Source organism: Phaethon lepturus, unplaced genomic scaffold, assembly GCF_000687285.1.
Source record: "Phaethon lepturus isolate BGI_N335 unplaced genomic scaffold, ASM68728v1 scaffold3151, whole genome shotgun sequence".
Lineage (NCBI taxonomy): Eukaryota > Metazoa > Chordata > Aves > Phaethontiformes > Phaethontidae > Phaethon > Phaethon lepturus.
Window position 1 is genome coordinate 41,737 of NW_010516776.1, and position 17,481 is coordinate 59,217.

General features: G+C 44.8%; 1 protein-coding gene across 1 annotated transcript in view; it reads right to left on the reverse strand.

Annotated features, from left to right (window-relative positions):
• Nucleotides 1-17,481, reverse strand: part of TRPC5 (transient receptor potential cation channel, subfamily C, member 5) — a 65,179-nt gene that overhangs the window by 2,884 nt on the left and 44,814 nt on the right. The window contains exons 6-8 of the mRNA XM_010296161.1: nt 16,708-16,903; nt 482-688; nt 262-303 (exon numbers count right to left, since the gene is read on the reverse strand). Coding sequence (XP_010294463.1) covers nt 262-303; nt 482-688; nt 16,708-16,903 — 445 coding nt within the window. The remainder of the gene's footprint in view (nt 1-261; nt 304-481; nt 689-16,707; nt 16,904-17,481) is intronic.

Consider the following 17,481-nt stretch of genomic DNA (forward strand, 5'->3'; position numbering starts at 1 on the left):
AATGGGGATGTCACCTTTGACTTCAGCAGCCAGACCAATACCTGGCAAGTTTTCCACTACTTCAGAGGGGGTGAACGGGTAGGAGTGATTTACTGAACCATCCTCTAATGAGGAAATGTTTTAATCCATGATAAGCAAAATCCTCTGAAAGGACCTACACTTACCAAAATATATTCTAGAAGCAAGCAAGAATCAACATGTTAGAAAATGAGCAGGAAGAAGAAATGACAAGTGAAAACTTTTATGTGCTCAAGAGTTTACCTGGTAATGTTGATTCTGGATCAGGTTGTCGGCGTGCCGCTCCTGGAAACAGAAAGGCACAGATATAATTACCTGTTTAGTCCTCTCTTTAGAGCTCCTGATGGCTCTTAGCAAGTTATGATCCAGCAACCTTCTACTGCATCAGCAGAGCAGTAGCCCTCGTGAAAAACATGCACATGCACACTCGAAAAATGAAGTGTAAAACCATGCAGCTCCTTACTGTGAATGTTTTGAGGTTTTCATGCCTCTTCTGTTCATTGTCAGAGTCGTTGCCTGGGCATAGCTGATTGTGAATCCACTTGCAAAGGTACCAGACGGACTTGGGACTTGGGACAATGTTAAAAGGAGGAGGCAGAGTGGCACCTTCATCAAAGTAACTCATCCAGAGCTTCGTCCGTGCAAACTTCCACTCAATATCCGCATGGTCCTATGAGAGAAGAAAAAGAGACTTAGCAGCAGCTTCAAGCAGGCATTCCAGAGGCGAATGCCTATGGCTGAGGAGGTGACGTGAGCAATAAAGGATTTCTCCAGCTGCAGGCAGAACAGTATCGCTTCTTCCATCTCCCTCGCTGGAGGTGTACTTAAAAAACTTGGTGTGAGATGTAGCTGAAGTATACAAGTACCAACCACGGATAAATGAGATGATAGCAATATTCAGCAAAAAGCATTTCACATGCTAAAGCCCGGCTTTGTCCTTTAGAGGTTGTGCTTGTCAGTTCTCCAAGACAAGAAGCAAGAAAACACATTTCTGACTTTGCTTTTTGCTAGCACTTTTATTACCACAAACTGTTGTTTCTCACATCCAAATCCATTGGATTCTCACATTCTTCCCTTGAAAGAGATCTTTCATAGTGTTTTTTTATTTGTTTTTTACAGCATCCATTAATTCAGCTCTTGTAAGGAAGTGACGCATTTTATGTGTGCCATATTTTAAATCTTGCCTCTGCATTATCCTTACACAACATGGGAAGCATTTTACGGTTTGTTTGGTGTTTATTTTTCATTTATATTATCACTGTGCTTGCTGTGCTCTAGTGGTTTTCATCCCAACAAAGTAAAGGTGGAAAGTTAATAGCATCATTTTACAGCTGCACAGATAGGCACATGGTCCGTACAATCACTAGGAAAGGAATACCATACAAGACACTGACCTTACGGACTGCAAAATGGTGATCCCCAAATCAAGCAATCTAGTTCGTGGAGTCACCAGGCTGTTCTGCCCAGTAAGAAACTGCACATTGCCTTCAACATCAGGACAGAGATGTCTACCTACAGCCTGGATTCAGAGAGATACTGCAGCTATTCAAAATGGATTTTGTGCTGTTTCGTGCTAGTTTTAAAGTTACAAAATGCCACTGTGTTGTATGTTCTGCAGAAATTCTGACATTAGATAGAAAAGGAAGGAGATAGTTTGAAGCCCTCAAGCCAAGCAGTGCTGAACACAGCTTACAATGGTACACTGAATTTAAATGGTAAATTTGTGTATTGTTACCATTGCAGAGTATAATGCTAAGCTGATGGTTATGACATTTTAGCTGTTCAGCATTTGCATTAACAGTATCTGACATGAGATTAAACCAGAGCCGTGATGATCGTAAGTAACAGCGCAAGGTAGGAGAAAAGGCAAATGTGGGATTTTACGTTTATGAGGAGATTTCAACCAGGTTGGAACAAGCAGCGCTCTTGAGTGAGGGACACTGGGCTGCTGGGCAGCAGCTCTCAGAAACAAGCAGTGAAGTGTAGGACAGGGAGCTTAATAAAATATGGCTGAATGTCATTCCTCAAAAATTAGTACACTGGCTTTTTGGCTACACTCCGGTGCTGTGTCATGGATGAAATACGCTCACATTTTGACAGCGAGGTGCAGCTGAACTCCATTTTAGTAGTGTATTTAAATCATGTGCAGCTCTCGATTTAAAACGACTGCCTCAGTGGCCCAGGAGCGCATCAGTCTCTGCAGATGGTCTGAATCAGCCCAGAACACTCCCATCCCCTGCCAACTTACCAGAAGGGCTGTTTTCAAGCTGTAGGTAGACTCAGAGAAGCAGCCTGCCATGCCCTTCTTTGCCTCATACATTATCAGACCCCATAAGCAGGGAAACTGCAACATCACCATGAAGCACTAGAAGCTGATACTGGTGGAAATTAATTTCTGGGTAGTAAAAAAAAATGCAGTTTGCAGCAGTAGAAATTACTACTGCCAAAAAAAAAAAAAAAGGAAAGTCCTGCTCAGTTTGTCTTCATTGGTCTCTACCTGCAGGCTGCAGCAAGCTCAGCAGAGCTAGAGGAGCACAGGACAAGCTGGTGCCATGCAGCTGCTGTTCCACCTTCCCAGACTCCGGGTTAGTGCTCCAAGCGCCACAACCAGCCCACAGCAGGAGTCCTGCCTAGTAACTGCTCGGAGTTAAAGGCAGAGCTGTCCCAACCTCTTCCAGAAGCAAGGCGGGTCGCTCCCTGCTCAGTCCGAAAGGCTCACTCGTGCCCATCTTTCTACCTGAACGTTTCCTGGTCTGGGCAACTTCAGTTGAAATGGTCCTTGGAAGAATCACAGGCCAGGTGAGCCGAGGGGTGGCTGGGGAGGGTGTCCTGCCTGCGGGCGAGGCGGGAGCTCAAATCTCTCTTGGCAGAGAAGGGGCCTGAGCTGCAGCTCCCTGTGCTCCAGCTGGACACACTCACTGCCAGGGAAAACCCAACGGTGGCTGCAGCTGGAAAGGCTGCAGACAAGAGGTGACTTGCTGGTTCAGAGCATCTAAAGCATTTTGTAGGGGAAGAGCTGGATGAGACCAGCACCGAGTTGTGAGTAAGCCTCTCGGGATGTGCAGGAACTACAGATGCCTGGCAGCACTGTCTGGGGCAGCTGGAGAGCTTAGGGTAAGGCAGCAGCTGAGGAGAGTGCAGAGACTGTTATTTTGGATAGAGACATGTATATTTTAAGTTCTTTGTCAATACAGAAGTAGGTGTAAATGTCCTACTGGGGAGTCAGAAGGTAGTTTGGAGAAGGTTATAAATCCACCCTTCCCTTCTACAAAGGTCCAGTGTGGGTGCTGGGGTGGGATCAGGTGTGGTGACTTGGCAGCAATTTCCTTCAGCACATTATAAAAAGGGCATGTCTGGGGCAGAGGCAATTCAGCAGTGGATGTTGGTTGCTGTTTGTAGAAGAGGACAGGGCAGATCTATAGCTCAGGGATTGCAAATTAGTTTTGGGAAGAGGAAGGAAGACAATGGCTGAAAAAGTTTTTCTGCACAGAGTGCTTTCTTTTTGTTCTCTCATTTTAAAATACCTTAAGGGGACTAGATGGGCTTGACTAGGGGCTGAATGCCGGTGCAGGGCAACCACCTGCATTTCTTCCTGTGCAGTCTTAGTCAACAAGTACAATATAACCTCTCTTAAAAGACAGACCCTCTGTACAAAGCTTAAAGTATCTTTTCTTTCTCCCTGTTTTCTGCTGCTGTGAATTCCCCAGGGTTTGCAAACTCAGCCTGTCTCAATTATTCACCTTGATGTTTTGAGAACTTGAGCAAATCAGATGAGAGCTCCTGGCAGCAGTTTTGTGTTGGAAATACATAGCAGAGAGACATTTCAGTTTTACTGAGAATTACTGTGTGTGCCAGGAAACCACCATTTTCTTGGTTAGAGCTCTCTTCAGTGCTGTAAGCAGTGAAATCTGCACACAAAACTACAGCTTTCCTAACTCTCCTCCCTGTGTTGAGTACCAAGAGTACGATGCTTCAGCAATCATTCAATATCCAATTCAAACCTGAAGCATTTATGAGTTACAGCCAGTACATCAGTCATTGCACTAGCTGTGAATGTGGCCCAGTGGACCACCAGATGTGCTCCAGGTTTTTGGTGCATCTCCCCAGCGACTTCAGGCCACTGGGCAAGTTTGACATTTTTGAGAGCTGCCCAAGTCTGAGCCCACTTTGCGCCAAAGCTGTTGCAGAGGTTGCACGTGGGTGAACACTCAAAACGAGCTCCTGAATAGCAACATAGTGAGAGCCCTTCCCTTGCTCAGCCTGGGCCTGGCCACCACACACCCCGCAAAGCTCGGCAGCCAGGGACGAGCCCAGGCCTTCTGCGGGAAGGCTGGGTGCCACCTGCGCTGGTGCCGCACTAGCCACTGACTTACAGAGTCGGGTCGCAGGAGATGGCGTGTTGGAGCCCGCTCCCAGGGACAGCCAGCATGGATGCAGCCCTGGGAGGTTCAGAAGTGGGTCTCCTAAGAGGGAGGACAGGAGGAAGCGCAGGAGCTCTGCCCCTGCGCAGGCAGCGCTGGCAGAGGGCACGCACCAAGGGGAGCTCAGCAGGGCAGGATGTGCCCTGCAGCTTCAAGCAGACCCACTGCACGGCGAGGACAGGGTCCTCACAGAGCTGTGCTGCCTCATACAACGTTCTTAGATGACAATTTTTTGGTAACGTTTATAAGAAGCTAAGAAAACATATCTAACGGCTTTGCAAGGGTGACCTTGTTGCTCTAGAAATTTAAATCCAACTTTGGATTTCACTGTCCTCTCTCTGAGCTTCTGTTGCTCTTGCCCTTGTTCTTGTCACCATTTTCTTTCAAGCACTGCTCATCATTTCAGCTATAAAACACCCTACTTTTTAAGAGGGCCAAGCCCTCAAGTTCAAAGAACTCATGAACTCAAAGCATTCAGCCTCTCTGTGAGGAAAAAAACCTGTATCACTTACTGTCACAATGCGAATGTGTCATACTGGCCACATAATCCTCTTGCAAATCTCTGCCATTTGAAGCGAGAATTAATCTCCCATAAAGATTTCCCCGTGGGACCACTGAAGCCATCTTACTGTAGCAGTTGTGAGGATTTTCTAATTTGGTCAAAGTGATGTATTCACAGATGTTCCAGATTTTAAATAATTACCTGCTACACTAATTATCCAGGATAATTCAAGCATTAATCTTCATCTTTATTTCTGTGTAGAAAATTTGTTGTTTACATTTTGTGAAATGTTTTATATATAGATTTCCATTACCATCTCCTTGCTGGGCCGTATGGTTTAGATCAAACTTTGCCAAACTTCTCAGCCAGTACTGACCCAGCCAGAGGAGCCCCAGCAATGGAAGACTGTTTCAGTTCTCTGTATGAGATGGCTACCACTGCCGCAGCCTCTAGGTTCCTCAACCTCTTCCTGTGGTTAGTATTTCAGCTCCCTTGTGGCTGGGAAGCTGAGGGAGGAAAACGCTGTTACTTTTAACTTAGGACACAGGAGCTGCAGCACAGGGCTGTCCCGTGGGAAGCCTGTGGTAAATCGGGGCACGGGAGCCTGATCTCGTGACTCTCGAATTCGCATCCCTGAAAGCACTGGGATAAGCCTGAGTTTACGTTAGCTCAGGGCTGGTGGTAGGCCGAGATGGATTACGGCAGCTCCCTGCACTCTGCTGTTAGCTCTGGATTAGGCTGGTGTAGAGCCATGGCACAAACACTCGGCTAAAACATCATGCTGAGATGATGGTACGGCTCAGCAGCTGGGCACTCTCAGATCTTCAAACTTATCCACTGTGAAACAATCACAAGATAATCAGTTACTTAAGCTCCTCTACGCTACACAGAGGTGCACAAGGGCTTCTGCCCCTTCCTCTAAAAAGCGTGTTCCTGGGATGCAAATCCTCCCCGTGCCCATTTGGAAAGAATAACGTATGAAGATACCCAGCATCTTTCTAGCTGGCACAAAAAGGGCTGCGTGTGCCTTTCTTGTGTTTTATTATACAAGTCAGTGGGCTAAGCGGGAAATCAGGCTGCTGCCTGTCAGATGCAGAGATAGATGTGACAGTGCCCTCAGGACCAGGCTGGCTGGCCGTGGCTGAGCGCCTCGGAAGGAGGCACGGGAAGCTTTCCCCTTGTGCCGGGAGCGCAGGCAGAAGCCGGCGTGATTTCTGCATTGGGAGTGGCAGGACTGCTCTCTCCCGCTGTCCCAGGAGGTGCTGGCAGCAGCCCCACAAGGTTAGGAAGTGCCCAAGCTGTAGTACTTTTATCCAGGAAGGAAGGAGGAGACGCAGCGTTCACCTTTAAAAGGTGCTCGCTGACGTATCTTATTTGCAGCCTATTGAGTAAGGGAGGCTTGTTGCCTGAGAGGCACAGGAACTTCAAAGGTGCTTTTTTGCTGTGTAATTAGCTGCGCTGCAAATGTAGAAGTCATTAAACTCTGTTTAGTACATTTCTATCCCACGTGCCTCTTTATTGCTCTTTGTTAAACCCAGAGCAGGAAACAGCACAGAAAATATATCAGCAGCGGCTTTCAAGCAGGATAGCACAAGAAATATACCTTTATGTGTCCTGAACAGAAAGCATTGCAGAAGGAAGGTCAGGAAAAAGTTAATCTTTACAGAACCCAACACAGACAACTCTTGTGCGGTTTCAAAGCTGTTAATTTTGTAATATGTGTTGGGTAAATTGGTAATAACATCAGCAGAGCTTGGGGGTTTAATGACAAGCTCAGAAGCAAGCAGCAAAAATCCAAGCAGGCTATTTGAGGTAAATGATGCCTAATATTTTTCAAAGAAAAATACGTCATAGAAAGAAAAAGAACGTCTATGAGAAAAATCAGGGATCTACAAAGGCAGTTAATGCATAGGTAATTCATCTGCAGCTGACAACAAATGACTTTGCTTTCAAAGCTGGGGATGACATACTACAGGATAAGAACTTAGTAGGATCAATCTCAAAAGTAACACAAGAAAAATTACTACAGGAGGACAATCTAACATGAGAAGCAGCAATTAGAACAGTTAGGGAATGAGACAGCTAGAGAAGAGATCAAAGTACTGTCTAGCACGAAATCACATGTTGCACAGGGTAAAGCAAACAGAGTCCTGACCAGCAACTGGCCGTTCGCACCGGGGGGGCTGCAGTGGCCCCACGCCAACCACACATGGCTTTCAGGAGGAGCGTGTGGCAATGCTCTGGGGAGAGCGAGCCCACGGCAGACGCAAACCAGCACATACAGAGCAATGGAGCGCCCAGATGTGAAGGAAAACGTGCCCGGCGTGCTGCAAAGCAAACCCCATGCTCGAGCACGCCCGGCAGGCAAATGGGGAAGGGCATGCTTGCGGGAAGGGAGAGCTGCTCCCCGGGCAGCAGCTCAGCTGGGCATGCGGGGTGTTTTCTGGCTCCAGCATAGAAAAGGAAAAGGACGTTCATGAAGCATTGGCTTCCTGAAGAAGGTCCTGAAGAAACACTCATAAATAAACAGCAGCACTGGGATACAAGAAACGTGAATTCGTGGCCCAGGATATAGGTAAAGACTTGATTTCAGAAAAGAGCTATCCTTATCTGGTAAAAGGCAGAAGGCAGCAAGGCCCTTAGGTGAGGAAATCAAACAGAGTACAAGGGAGAAAAAAACCCAAATCTAAATTTTTACATAGCAGACACTTCAGATAAGCCATCAATGGGATTGCGAGCCTTAAAAACTTGAAAGGTGGATGAAGAACCCAGTCATGGTAAAGCCCATAAAAGAACACACTGTAATGGAGGAAGTTAGGAAAAGCTTCCTTAATTTTGCAGTGTCCGGGGTCCATCACTTCAAACATGGGAATGGCCAGTTCAGCATCAGCAAGACATCTAGCACAGCAACTGCGTTTCATAATAAGATGAATAAAGGACTCCATCTCTGGAGCATAGCCAAAGAGGCTGGGGAAGTACAAAAATGGGATCGGTCTCTGGTTGCAATGGAAAAGAAAATCACTAATGGCTTCTGAATACCCAGGGTCAAGCGAAGAGCCCCGGCGTTCCCTCTGGAGTGACACCACAGCGGACCCTACTACATGAGCTGTTGCACTGGCCATCGCTTCGCCGGAATGGAGCTCCATACTGCGAGGTGGCCGATTTTCCCAGCTCTGAGGAAATCAGCTTGTTTGAACTTGGAAAATGCATGCTTTAGCATCTCTGCTATTTATGTCTTCCACATGCAGAATACATTCATAATTAAAATTTTTATTATAGCTTGCAATGCACTATATTCTACAATGTATTTAGGTTCTATATATCAATTACCTTTCATCTCCCACCAGCATACTGGGTGGAAATGATAGCTAATGAGAAGGCCCAGGGAATGTAACACAGACAGCTGTGGATTTGTGCTGGTTTTAGTGCAGTTAAGTTATTTGAACTGACACCTTTTTTTTCCTTCAGTCATATTCCAGCAAAGTTCAGGTTTTATTTTAATAGTCAAATAAATCAGAGCAGTAGGAAGGTCATGCAGACAAATAGTTCTCTAAAAAAGCCCCAGCAGGAAGAAACAATGAGAACGATATCACTAAGGCTTTGTTCTTCCTGCCATCCATTCTCTCTCCTTTATCACTGCCCGATAAGAGCCTCTTTTCATGCTGAAAGTCAGAGAGATAAGGTGTATCTGTGCTGATAATAACTACCTCCAGCCAGGTCAAAATCAAGTAATTCACACACGCCTGTAGAGAAAGGGTGGGCTGAGAAGGTATGTCTAACCCAAAGTGCTTAAGTGTTGATGACTCTGTTAGTACCATGGCAAAAAACCCAAACAACTTCACCTCGTTTCTACTTGCACTATTTCCAGAATAGTATCTTTGATTTTTTTTTTTTTTTCCTGCATAGCTGGTCAGCTTGGGATTTGACTCTTTCAAGGGAGAAGAACTGTCTTGAAATTTTTTGCTGGACTGGTGAGAGACAAGATACAAAGGAGAATTTGATATTTCTCTGTACCCTTCTTTATTTAGTTCTTGTTTCTAACAGCCCCCCATCCCCGCCCCCCCCAAGAGAAATTAGTCCCAAAAAGAAGAATCCCAGTTTGGATCTGAATGTGAATTTCAGATCCCAGGATCCAGTCTGTGCCATTAGGAGAACGTGATTTCAGCTGGAAATGTGTTGTCAGCTGCAACAAAGGTATTTAAAGGTCTAACAGTTTATTTAATGTGTTATTTAGGGCCATTTGTAACTTTTAGATCTGATCCCTGATTATGAATAATCACAAAGCACATTTGATTAGGAGAATGTGATTTCAGCTGGAAATGTGTTGCAGCAAAGGTCTAACAGTTTATTTAACGTGTTATTTAGGGCCATTTGTAACTTTTAGATCTGATCCCTGATTATGAATAATCACAAAGCACATTTGATGGCCTTTGCTATGGACACCTACAAAAATGTTTACCAGAGCATCTGGTCACATCGAGCTGACCAGAAGGGCAGTAACACAGTAAATTCATTACTGTTTTATCATGAGCTGTTTTCATGTGTTGCTGGAATTTCCCTGAATCAAAGCTCTGAGTCTCACTGTATCTCCTTAGCCTTTACCTTTTTATGCACATATATACACAGCCCTTATATCCCTTCCTCAAGTAACCAAAAGAATAAAATGATCATTGCCAAACTTACACAGTTAAGCAATGAAACCATGTACATGTATTCAGGTACCAAATGCTTGAGTATTTTGCTCTTTTATGACTGGTCATAAACTGTCTTTCCTCAGCAAAGGAGTAGACCTGGACTATGTCTTCTCTGTGCAGGGCATAGCACCAGTGGGAGAAGCAGGTGCCCAGCACCTCTGGAAGTCAGCCTGCTTGCATAGTCACTTAAATGCAGTGCATGAGCTTAGCTGCCAAAAATTGAAAAATTGCTCAAAAATGAAAAATCCCAGCTAAACATCCCAATCATTTAAATATATCCTTGAGCCAAAAGAAAGAGAACCATTATAAATGTATGAGATCCCTGAAGGCTCTAAGTGTATCTTGAGCCGTGCAGATAGCACTGAGTCAGGAGACCAAAGCCGCTGTTTCTTCTCCAGATTCTGAAAGCAGGATCCGCAGCTAAGGAGCTGCGGGAACCAGACTGGACAACACAAATGCAGACGAGGAGCCACAGCACAGCATCCAGGTTACTGGACACCTTCCTGTTTAATTGTATGGAGTTGTATGTGTCCTGTCGCACCTATATAAGCAGCATCAATTTATTTGCTAGATTACAGCGTGTTGAAAAGGAAATCTGTGTGAAGTACTGGCATCTTAAAAAGTCACGTTTCAGAGTATTCTTAATGTAGCTGTTGCCATTGCTCAGTATAAGGTGAAAGCTCTTCCCAGATAAATCCCCTTTAGTTTTTCACTGCTTTTTAATCAGTAATATTTTTTCCTGTATCTTTCACTTTTCCTCTTTTCTTCTGCCTTTTTAACAAAAGTCCCCTCGATGCAGAAGGACAAGATAATGCTAATTGAGCTTGTCAGGCCTAAATAAAAGACGGGATAACGCAGGGGACCACAACCTATGTGGTTCCATCTGGATACTTCAACTTCTATCATGTAGCAAGAGCAAACCTTGCTGGGCGGCTTCGCATGTAATGGGCAGAGAATTATTGACCTGTCATGCAGGGCATTGGTGTGTTAACTACACCAAAGAAAACAGAACACACACGTATAAATGCCAGCAAATTCCCTGTAATACCTTAAATCAGCCAGAGGTCACCTACAGATTGCAAGCTCATCTTGTTTTTTACTTAAATGTAACATTTCTGCTCTTCTGAATAAGCCCCGGAGTGGCTTGGCCATGGTGGTACACAGGGTCAGATTATATCTGGGTTTTCAAAGATTAAAAACAACAGAAAGGATTAACCTTCTGATCCTGCTGACAGTACTCATATGAGCAGCGGTTTGCAGGATTGGGCCCAGGATGGAGAATTAGCTTTGTCTAGTCTAACAACAGAAGAAAGATGCAGCATGCGAAGCCAGAGCACATCGAGTGCTTCCATTTAGAGGCTCTGCGAACGCCAGATGAATATTAACAACTTGATTCAAGTCCATGGGTTATATGTAATTAGGCCAAAGCCAGCAAAAAGACAAACAGTTCTACACCTTCGAATGAATACTTTAGCTTGCTAACAAAAAGCAATTAAGCTGCCTGCCAGTCTAGAGCGAGGCTCCAGGGCTAATTTCACACACAGGCCTCTTGCTGTAGGGTAGCATCACGGCACGCCACTGCTGCAGTGGATTTCCCTTCACTTTCAAATAAAAATCTGCTGGGGGTGCCCCACGTCCAGCCGCAAGCTCCAGAGCGAGCAGCCAGCCTTGGGCAACGATCCCACTCCTCTAAAGACGTGCCACAGCTGCCCAGGGGGGAACTGGAGAGCAGGGGTCCAGCATTTCTTCACACGTGTCACACTCCATGGGGAAACGTAACAGAAATCTGCCTGTCCAAATGTCACAAGAGGCACCGAGAAAGTTCAGGGGAATTTGTGATGTCAATTCATTATTACCGATGACACGGGTGAGTTTTGAGAGTGCAGCAACTGCCATTTGGGTAATTACAGTTGCCTTGTAGAATAGAAGAAAAGACTCGAGCGTATTACCTGCACCCAGAACACGGGGTCTGCGCACGGGCAGTGACCAGCAGGATGTGTACGCTGGCCAGCTGGAGCCCCCGAGGGCCATAAAACTGGGGGGCAAACAGTGATATTTCATTCAGCCAGCAAACCAAAGAAGAGCCATTTAATCCCATTTCTAGAGCCTAGTTGTTTTGCTACACCATAAAAAGCTTCAATAGACATTAATCCCAGCTCATTTTGCAACAGGAGTACAAGAAGAGCATAATTTCATTTCCTGCTGTATGACAGAGTTAAAAACCAAATACATCTCAATTTCTTCTAGGAAATTCAAATTAATGGCTCTGAAACGGGGCTTGTGAGATGAACACTTCTTGATGCTTTACAATAGCTTAGATTTGAGTCTGGGCTTTGGAGCTGGCCTTACCTCTATAGGTCCCACATGCAGGGACCGCCCAGCTGTGTATCTTGAACTAAATTTATTGATTTGTAAAATTCTTCCTTAGCAAAAACACAGAGTAATAACTGTGCAGGTCATGCAAGTAGGGGAGGTGCAACATTTTTTTGACAGTCCTAAGGGTCACAGATCACAGCAGGGAAGAGAATTTCTGCTGCTGTTGTGAATTAAACTTGGTAGCAGTTACTGCCATGGTGCTGAGGGAGTTCAACTGGTGCAGAAAGCTAGAGGAATTCAAGAAAAGGTTGAAACTACTTCCTGGGGGAAACCCAAAGTCATCTTGGAAACAGTGTAATAGGGAGCTGAAAAATCTTTACTTTCCTCTGCGCTTTACTTTTTAAGCTTTCTACTCTGCAACAATGGAGAGAATGCTGTGTACAACATCCCTACACTTACAGTCAAAATTTCCTGAAAATGATCACTTATTTTTAGCTGCACATATACCAACTGTTTCTGTTTACTGTACAGCTTTTGTTTTGCTATGAAATGTATTTATTATTTTCATTCTTGTCCTCCACAATATGTGCTAATCCACCCTATTTCATTCCATCATTTAAAACTGCACTCCTAGTTTGGTGTCCAATGCCCTCATTTCTCCAGTCCGAACACTGGCATCTATGTTTCAATGTGGTCACGCACTCCACTCTTAAAAAAATTAAATCATTCACTTAAAATTAAACATGCAGCTGTCTGAGATGAACTAGCTTGAAACAACAGACATACAAGCCAACGGTAGGATACAAAATACAATATACAAAACAATTCTGTAACTTAATACATACTGTTAGAGCGAAGTCATTACTCCAACATCACCCGTACACCATGTATTACACACTTGAAGCTGTTAACACCTTCGCTTTCATGCACAGTAGTTAGAGGTAATTTTTCTCAGACCTGCTTTGGTGTTGATGCTATCCCTGAGGTATTAAGCATCACTGTACTTTCCTAAACCAGCTGAAAGCTGCAAGTGCTTGCATCTCTCCTTAATAAGTCTGTGGGATGCCTAGTGGTGCAGTGCTGTTGTGTGCCACTTATCGCTCCAACTCACCTGGAACTCAGATTACGAGTTCACAGCCCTGTGGTTTTCCTCCTGCAGATGGGTCTTAGTTGCTGTTCTTCCATCCATCTGGCTTCCCATTGCTCCTGCGGCTGCAGAGTCAGAACTGCTGGTACAGTTCCAGTCACTGATTCCTGTGTGACTTCCCAGAATATCATGGATGTGTCCATAAGGAACATCCTTTCAGAAAATATGCGTAGATTGCCAATTCCCTGCAAAATGTACCTGCACCCTAGGGCACCAGAAAGGTCAAAATGCGCCTGCACCTTAGGATCTCCAGTAATACCCACGATCGTATTGTTTTGAAAAAAATTACAAACTGGCAGGAGGATTGTGTAACTCCAGATGCAGCCGAGTGGCAATCCTATGAGAAACAGCCTATCATGAAGTGTCCTCATTACCCACCCTGTTACCTTCTGCCACTTGGCTACTCTCAGATAAGTTCCATTGTCCTTCCTCTTGTCACCATCTTGTGACATACTCCTATTCATCAGGTGATGGTATTTCTGTCACGTCTGGGAGGATACTGAGAAACCCGGCAGTGCATAACATCCAGTTGCATTCTGTGCTGCTTGTATAGAACATTCTGATCTTCACATATTGAAACAGCGCAAAGCGTATGGAAATTCTGGTGTGCATTTGGATTTTGTTTCCTTTGTCGGTGAAACATAGTGTTTCCCATAACCAGCTCTTGACAATGGTTTGGCAAAAGCAAAAAATGGGCTGTATAAAAAAAATCAATATTGAAACTCCTTCAGGGTATGCCTAGAAAAATGTATTTATTGAAGTCTGAAATAGCTTAGTAAAAAAACAACAAAATTATGGCAGAAAAATGCTTCCTTCTGTGAGTCAGGAATCATTCAAAGCTGTGCGGAGGTTTTACTCTTTGCTTGCCTTGCTCTGTCTCTTCCACAGATACCCTGTGGTTTCATGCGCTGTGCCTACGGTGCTTAATTAACTACCAAGCCCTAACCCCCATACTGGGGGGATACAACGAAGAGCAAGCAGCTTAGATTCACCTTTCTCTAACCTCACAGCAGAAATTCAAGTATATATGAGACAATGGAGAAAAGCTAACTTGAAGAATAACTGCTACAAATGCATTAACATATTTGTCCCTGGAAGAAAGGAGGGAAGAAAGACTGTTTGCATTGCAGCAGTGCCACCAGCTCATTAACAAGTGGAATTAATTAAGATGTCCTGACCACTCCACTGCAGAGAAATCAACAAGCAGAGATGCACTCTCACCCCTGATGTCTAGCTCATTTTATTTCTCTGCAGAGTCCTGCACATGGCACAAGATTTCCTGCTGGTGTGTTTGAGAAGATGACCTCCACCCCACTCCAAGGGCTTCTTGGTCCTCTCCCCTCCTCCCTCCCTGGAATGCTGTCATTCCGTGTGTATTCAATGTAATATAAATACCAGGAGGAAGAAATGCCCAGTCTAGCAACCAGTCTACTGTGGTTTAGAAAGGGGTAGACCTGATTACAGGAGGTTAAAAAATGAGCTACAGTGGTACAGCTCAACATTTATTAATGAGTTGTTTTCTTCAGGGACGAGACTAATTGATGTTTGCCCTTAGAAGACACATGAAGAAAGCTTGTCCCTGAGCGAATGCTGTGAGCATGCAGAAATACTAGCTTCAAAAAACAAACTGCACTGCACGAAAAGAGGCTGGAAGTGACTGCCTCTTGCCGTTCCAAGAAATGTCACTGCTCTCCGTAGCAATTGCAATATGACAGCTTAAGTGACAAAAAAGTATCCTGTAGCATTTTCACTGTCACCCTTCTGGTGAATTGCATGTTATGCCTAGGTTATCGGTGAGCTCAGTCCTTTACCCTCAGGTCTCTCACAAGAACACTTTCTGATGGGGCAAGTCACTGTTCCCAACTGCTCCGTATACAAGAACGTTAACACCAGTCAGCTCTGGACCATTCACTTCAGTTATTTGTTATGATGGGTCTCTCTAAGTCATGTGGGTTTGTTTGTAATGTGTCATTGTATCACTCAAAATTATTCAAGGAAAAGAATGACGAGTGGTTTGTATCCCAGTGAATAGCAAATACTGCTATTCTTATGCCAATCTTAGTTTTGGGCTTTGTGTCAGTGACAAGCCTATTTGATGACGATAAAGGAAGGGGAATGGGAGAAAATGGCCAAAGACAGTATCTTTGTTTTCTGCCCCTCATTCCAGTCTCCCTGAGTCTGGACTCTCCAGTCCGCTGAACAAAAAGAAAGCACTTAAAGCATTGAAACAGACTGATAAAGCAGCGACGCCTTTGTGATAAGCTGCTTTTCTGCGCATTTGGAAGGTCAACGGTCCAGTTTTTCTCATACTTTTTAATGTGATAAAAATCAGATGTCCAAAAGCATCACCAATTTGACTGGGTCTGTGCTCAGTTTGACTAGACCACTAAATTTAGGAGCCACCTGAATCAGCAGATGATCAACAGCAGTTGTGGAACCTGTTCAAGCAGACAAGTCAATACTCTGTGCGCTTTAGCCAGCAAAGGAGCTCACCCATCTATTTCTCCAGAGATTTGTCCAGGAAATAGGGAATGGAAATAGTAGGACAGCTGCTGCTGGTTCTTTTTTTCCTCTGTTTTATCCTCCATCTTCTGAGAGTGAATCCAAGAGACCTCCAAAGCAGAGAAGGAAGTCTCTACTCTGCCTGTACTTCTGAGTGACCAGCTGAGGACACCAGTGACTTTCCTAACTCTGGTTTCTTTTAACAGATGATGTAACATTTCATCACCTCACTATCTCTAAACCTATCACGTTAGGCATCAGAACTGCAAAGTAAGAGCCTACTGGCTTACCTTAAGTACTGTGCACACAACATTTAGCTTCCTTCCATACTGTTTCTGTGTAGTTTACCTGAAGAGCCTTAAAATGCAGAGCCATGCTGCTTTAGTTTTCAATCTGTTGACAAATTTAATCATCAATGTACAGGTTGGCTTTTAAGGTACACAGAATGAGATTACAGTAGAAAGACCCGTTTTGAACATTCAAAGGAAGATAAAGTTAAGTTTGAAACTGGCTCTACAGCCAACTGGCAGCCCTGAGCTGCCTCAGCTCAGATCCATCCTGCACTGAGGTTACTCAGGAATCAAAGATTATGGGTCTACAGAGTCAGCTGCCAAGAGACTGGCTGGTGTTACAGATGGAAGTGATCTAATTTCAGTGGGAAGACTGGAATAAGAAATTACAGGACTGGGCTCCTGACACACACAGTTTCAAATGAGAAGATAGTAAGGCAGGGGCAGGATATGCAACACCTCACCTCCCAAGTTAAAACCAAACATCAGGAAGCAGTGGGAAGGCTTCCCTTTATATACCCTCTCTGCTACAAAGTACTTCAGCTGCTAACAGTAAGGTGATCAGTGAGGTTACTCTACAGAAGACAAGGGCAGATCACAGCTGATAAGCCTTTTCCAGCTAAGAAGCGTTACAAACAGAGCAAAACCTCCTCCGCAAGCATGATTCAGGCTAGTGAGTACAAATCCGAACTATCTGCTGTCAAAAGCTGGGGGCAGCAGTCTCCAGCATCCCAGAGACACACACTTGCTAAAAGCCAAACAGATGAGGCACATGGAAAAGAATAAAAGCAAAAAGAGAGAGAATGAGATAACTTACGGCAATGAGCTGGTAGGAGTTGTTCATCATGGCTATGAGCATGTTCAGCAGCACAACAAGGGAGATGACATTGTAGGTCCCAAACATAGTGGCCCCAACAAATTCTGTGAACTCATGTCTGGCTTTCACGTTGGTGACGTAGAGATTCAGCAGACCGAACACAGACCAGAAGAGCGACTGGAGGGTCTCGAAAAGTCTGCAAATAAAACCAGATTTTTACTTGGCTACCTGACTCTCGGGAATGGAAAACGTTTGGTTCAGGCACTGTTCAGGTGGGGAACACATAGACAGCGGGAGCCTGGGACACCACAGCACGGCTGCTCACTACAGCCGTTTATTCTCCCTGGGCAGGCTGTTCTTCAGGCACAGTGACCCACTGGCCAACGCTTGTGAGAGTTGTGTCCCACCAACAACCTTTGCTACCTGTCCGAGAGCCCTGTCCACACCCCTGTGAGATGCAGCAAGCCTAACTGCCCTGAAGGAACCCCAGGTTCCCTTTCCCACTCCACATACATGCAAAGAACAGCCACAATATATTCCTTCTGATTAAAACTACCATGCTATAATACTGCTGTTGTCTATAGGTAGAACTCTCCTGTTTAATCAGTGCCTGCACCATTAACATGTCTGCAGACTAAATGTTCAGGGAACCCATCCCCAAGTACAGCATGACCGTAGTAGTTAAACGGTGCACAACAAGGAGGCACCAGAGGTAAGGAGATGCGAGGAATCACAGCCACTTGCACCTTTTGCTCTCGCATAGGCTGAGAGCTT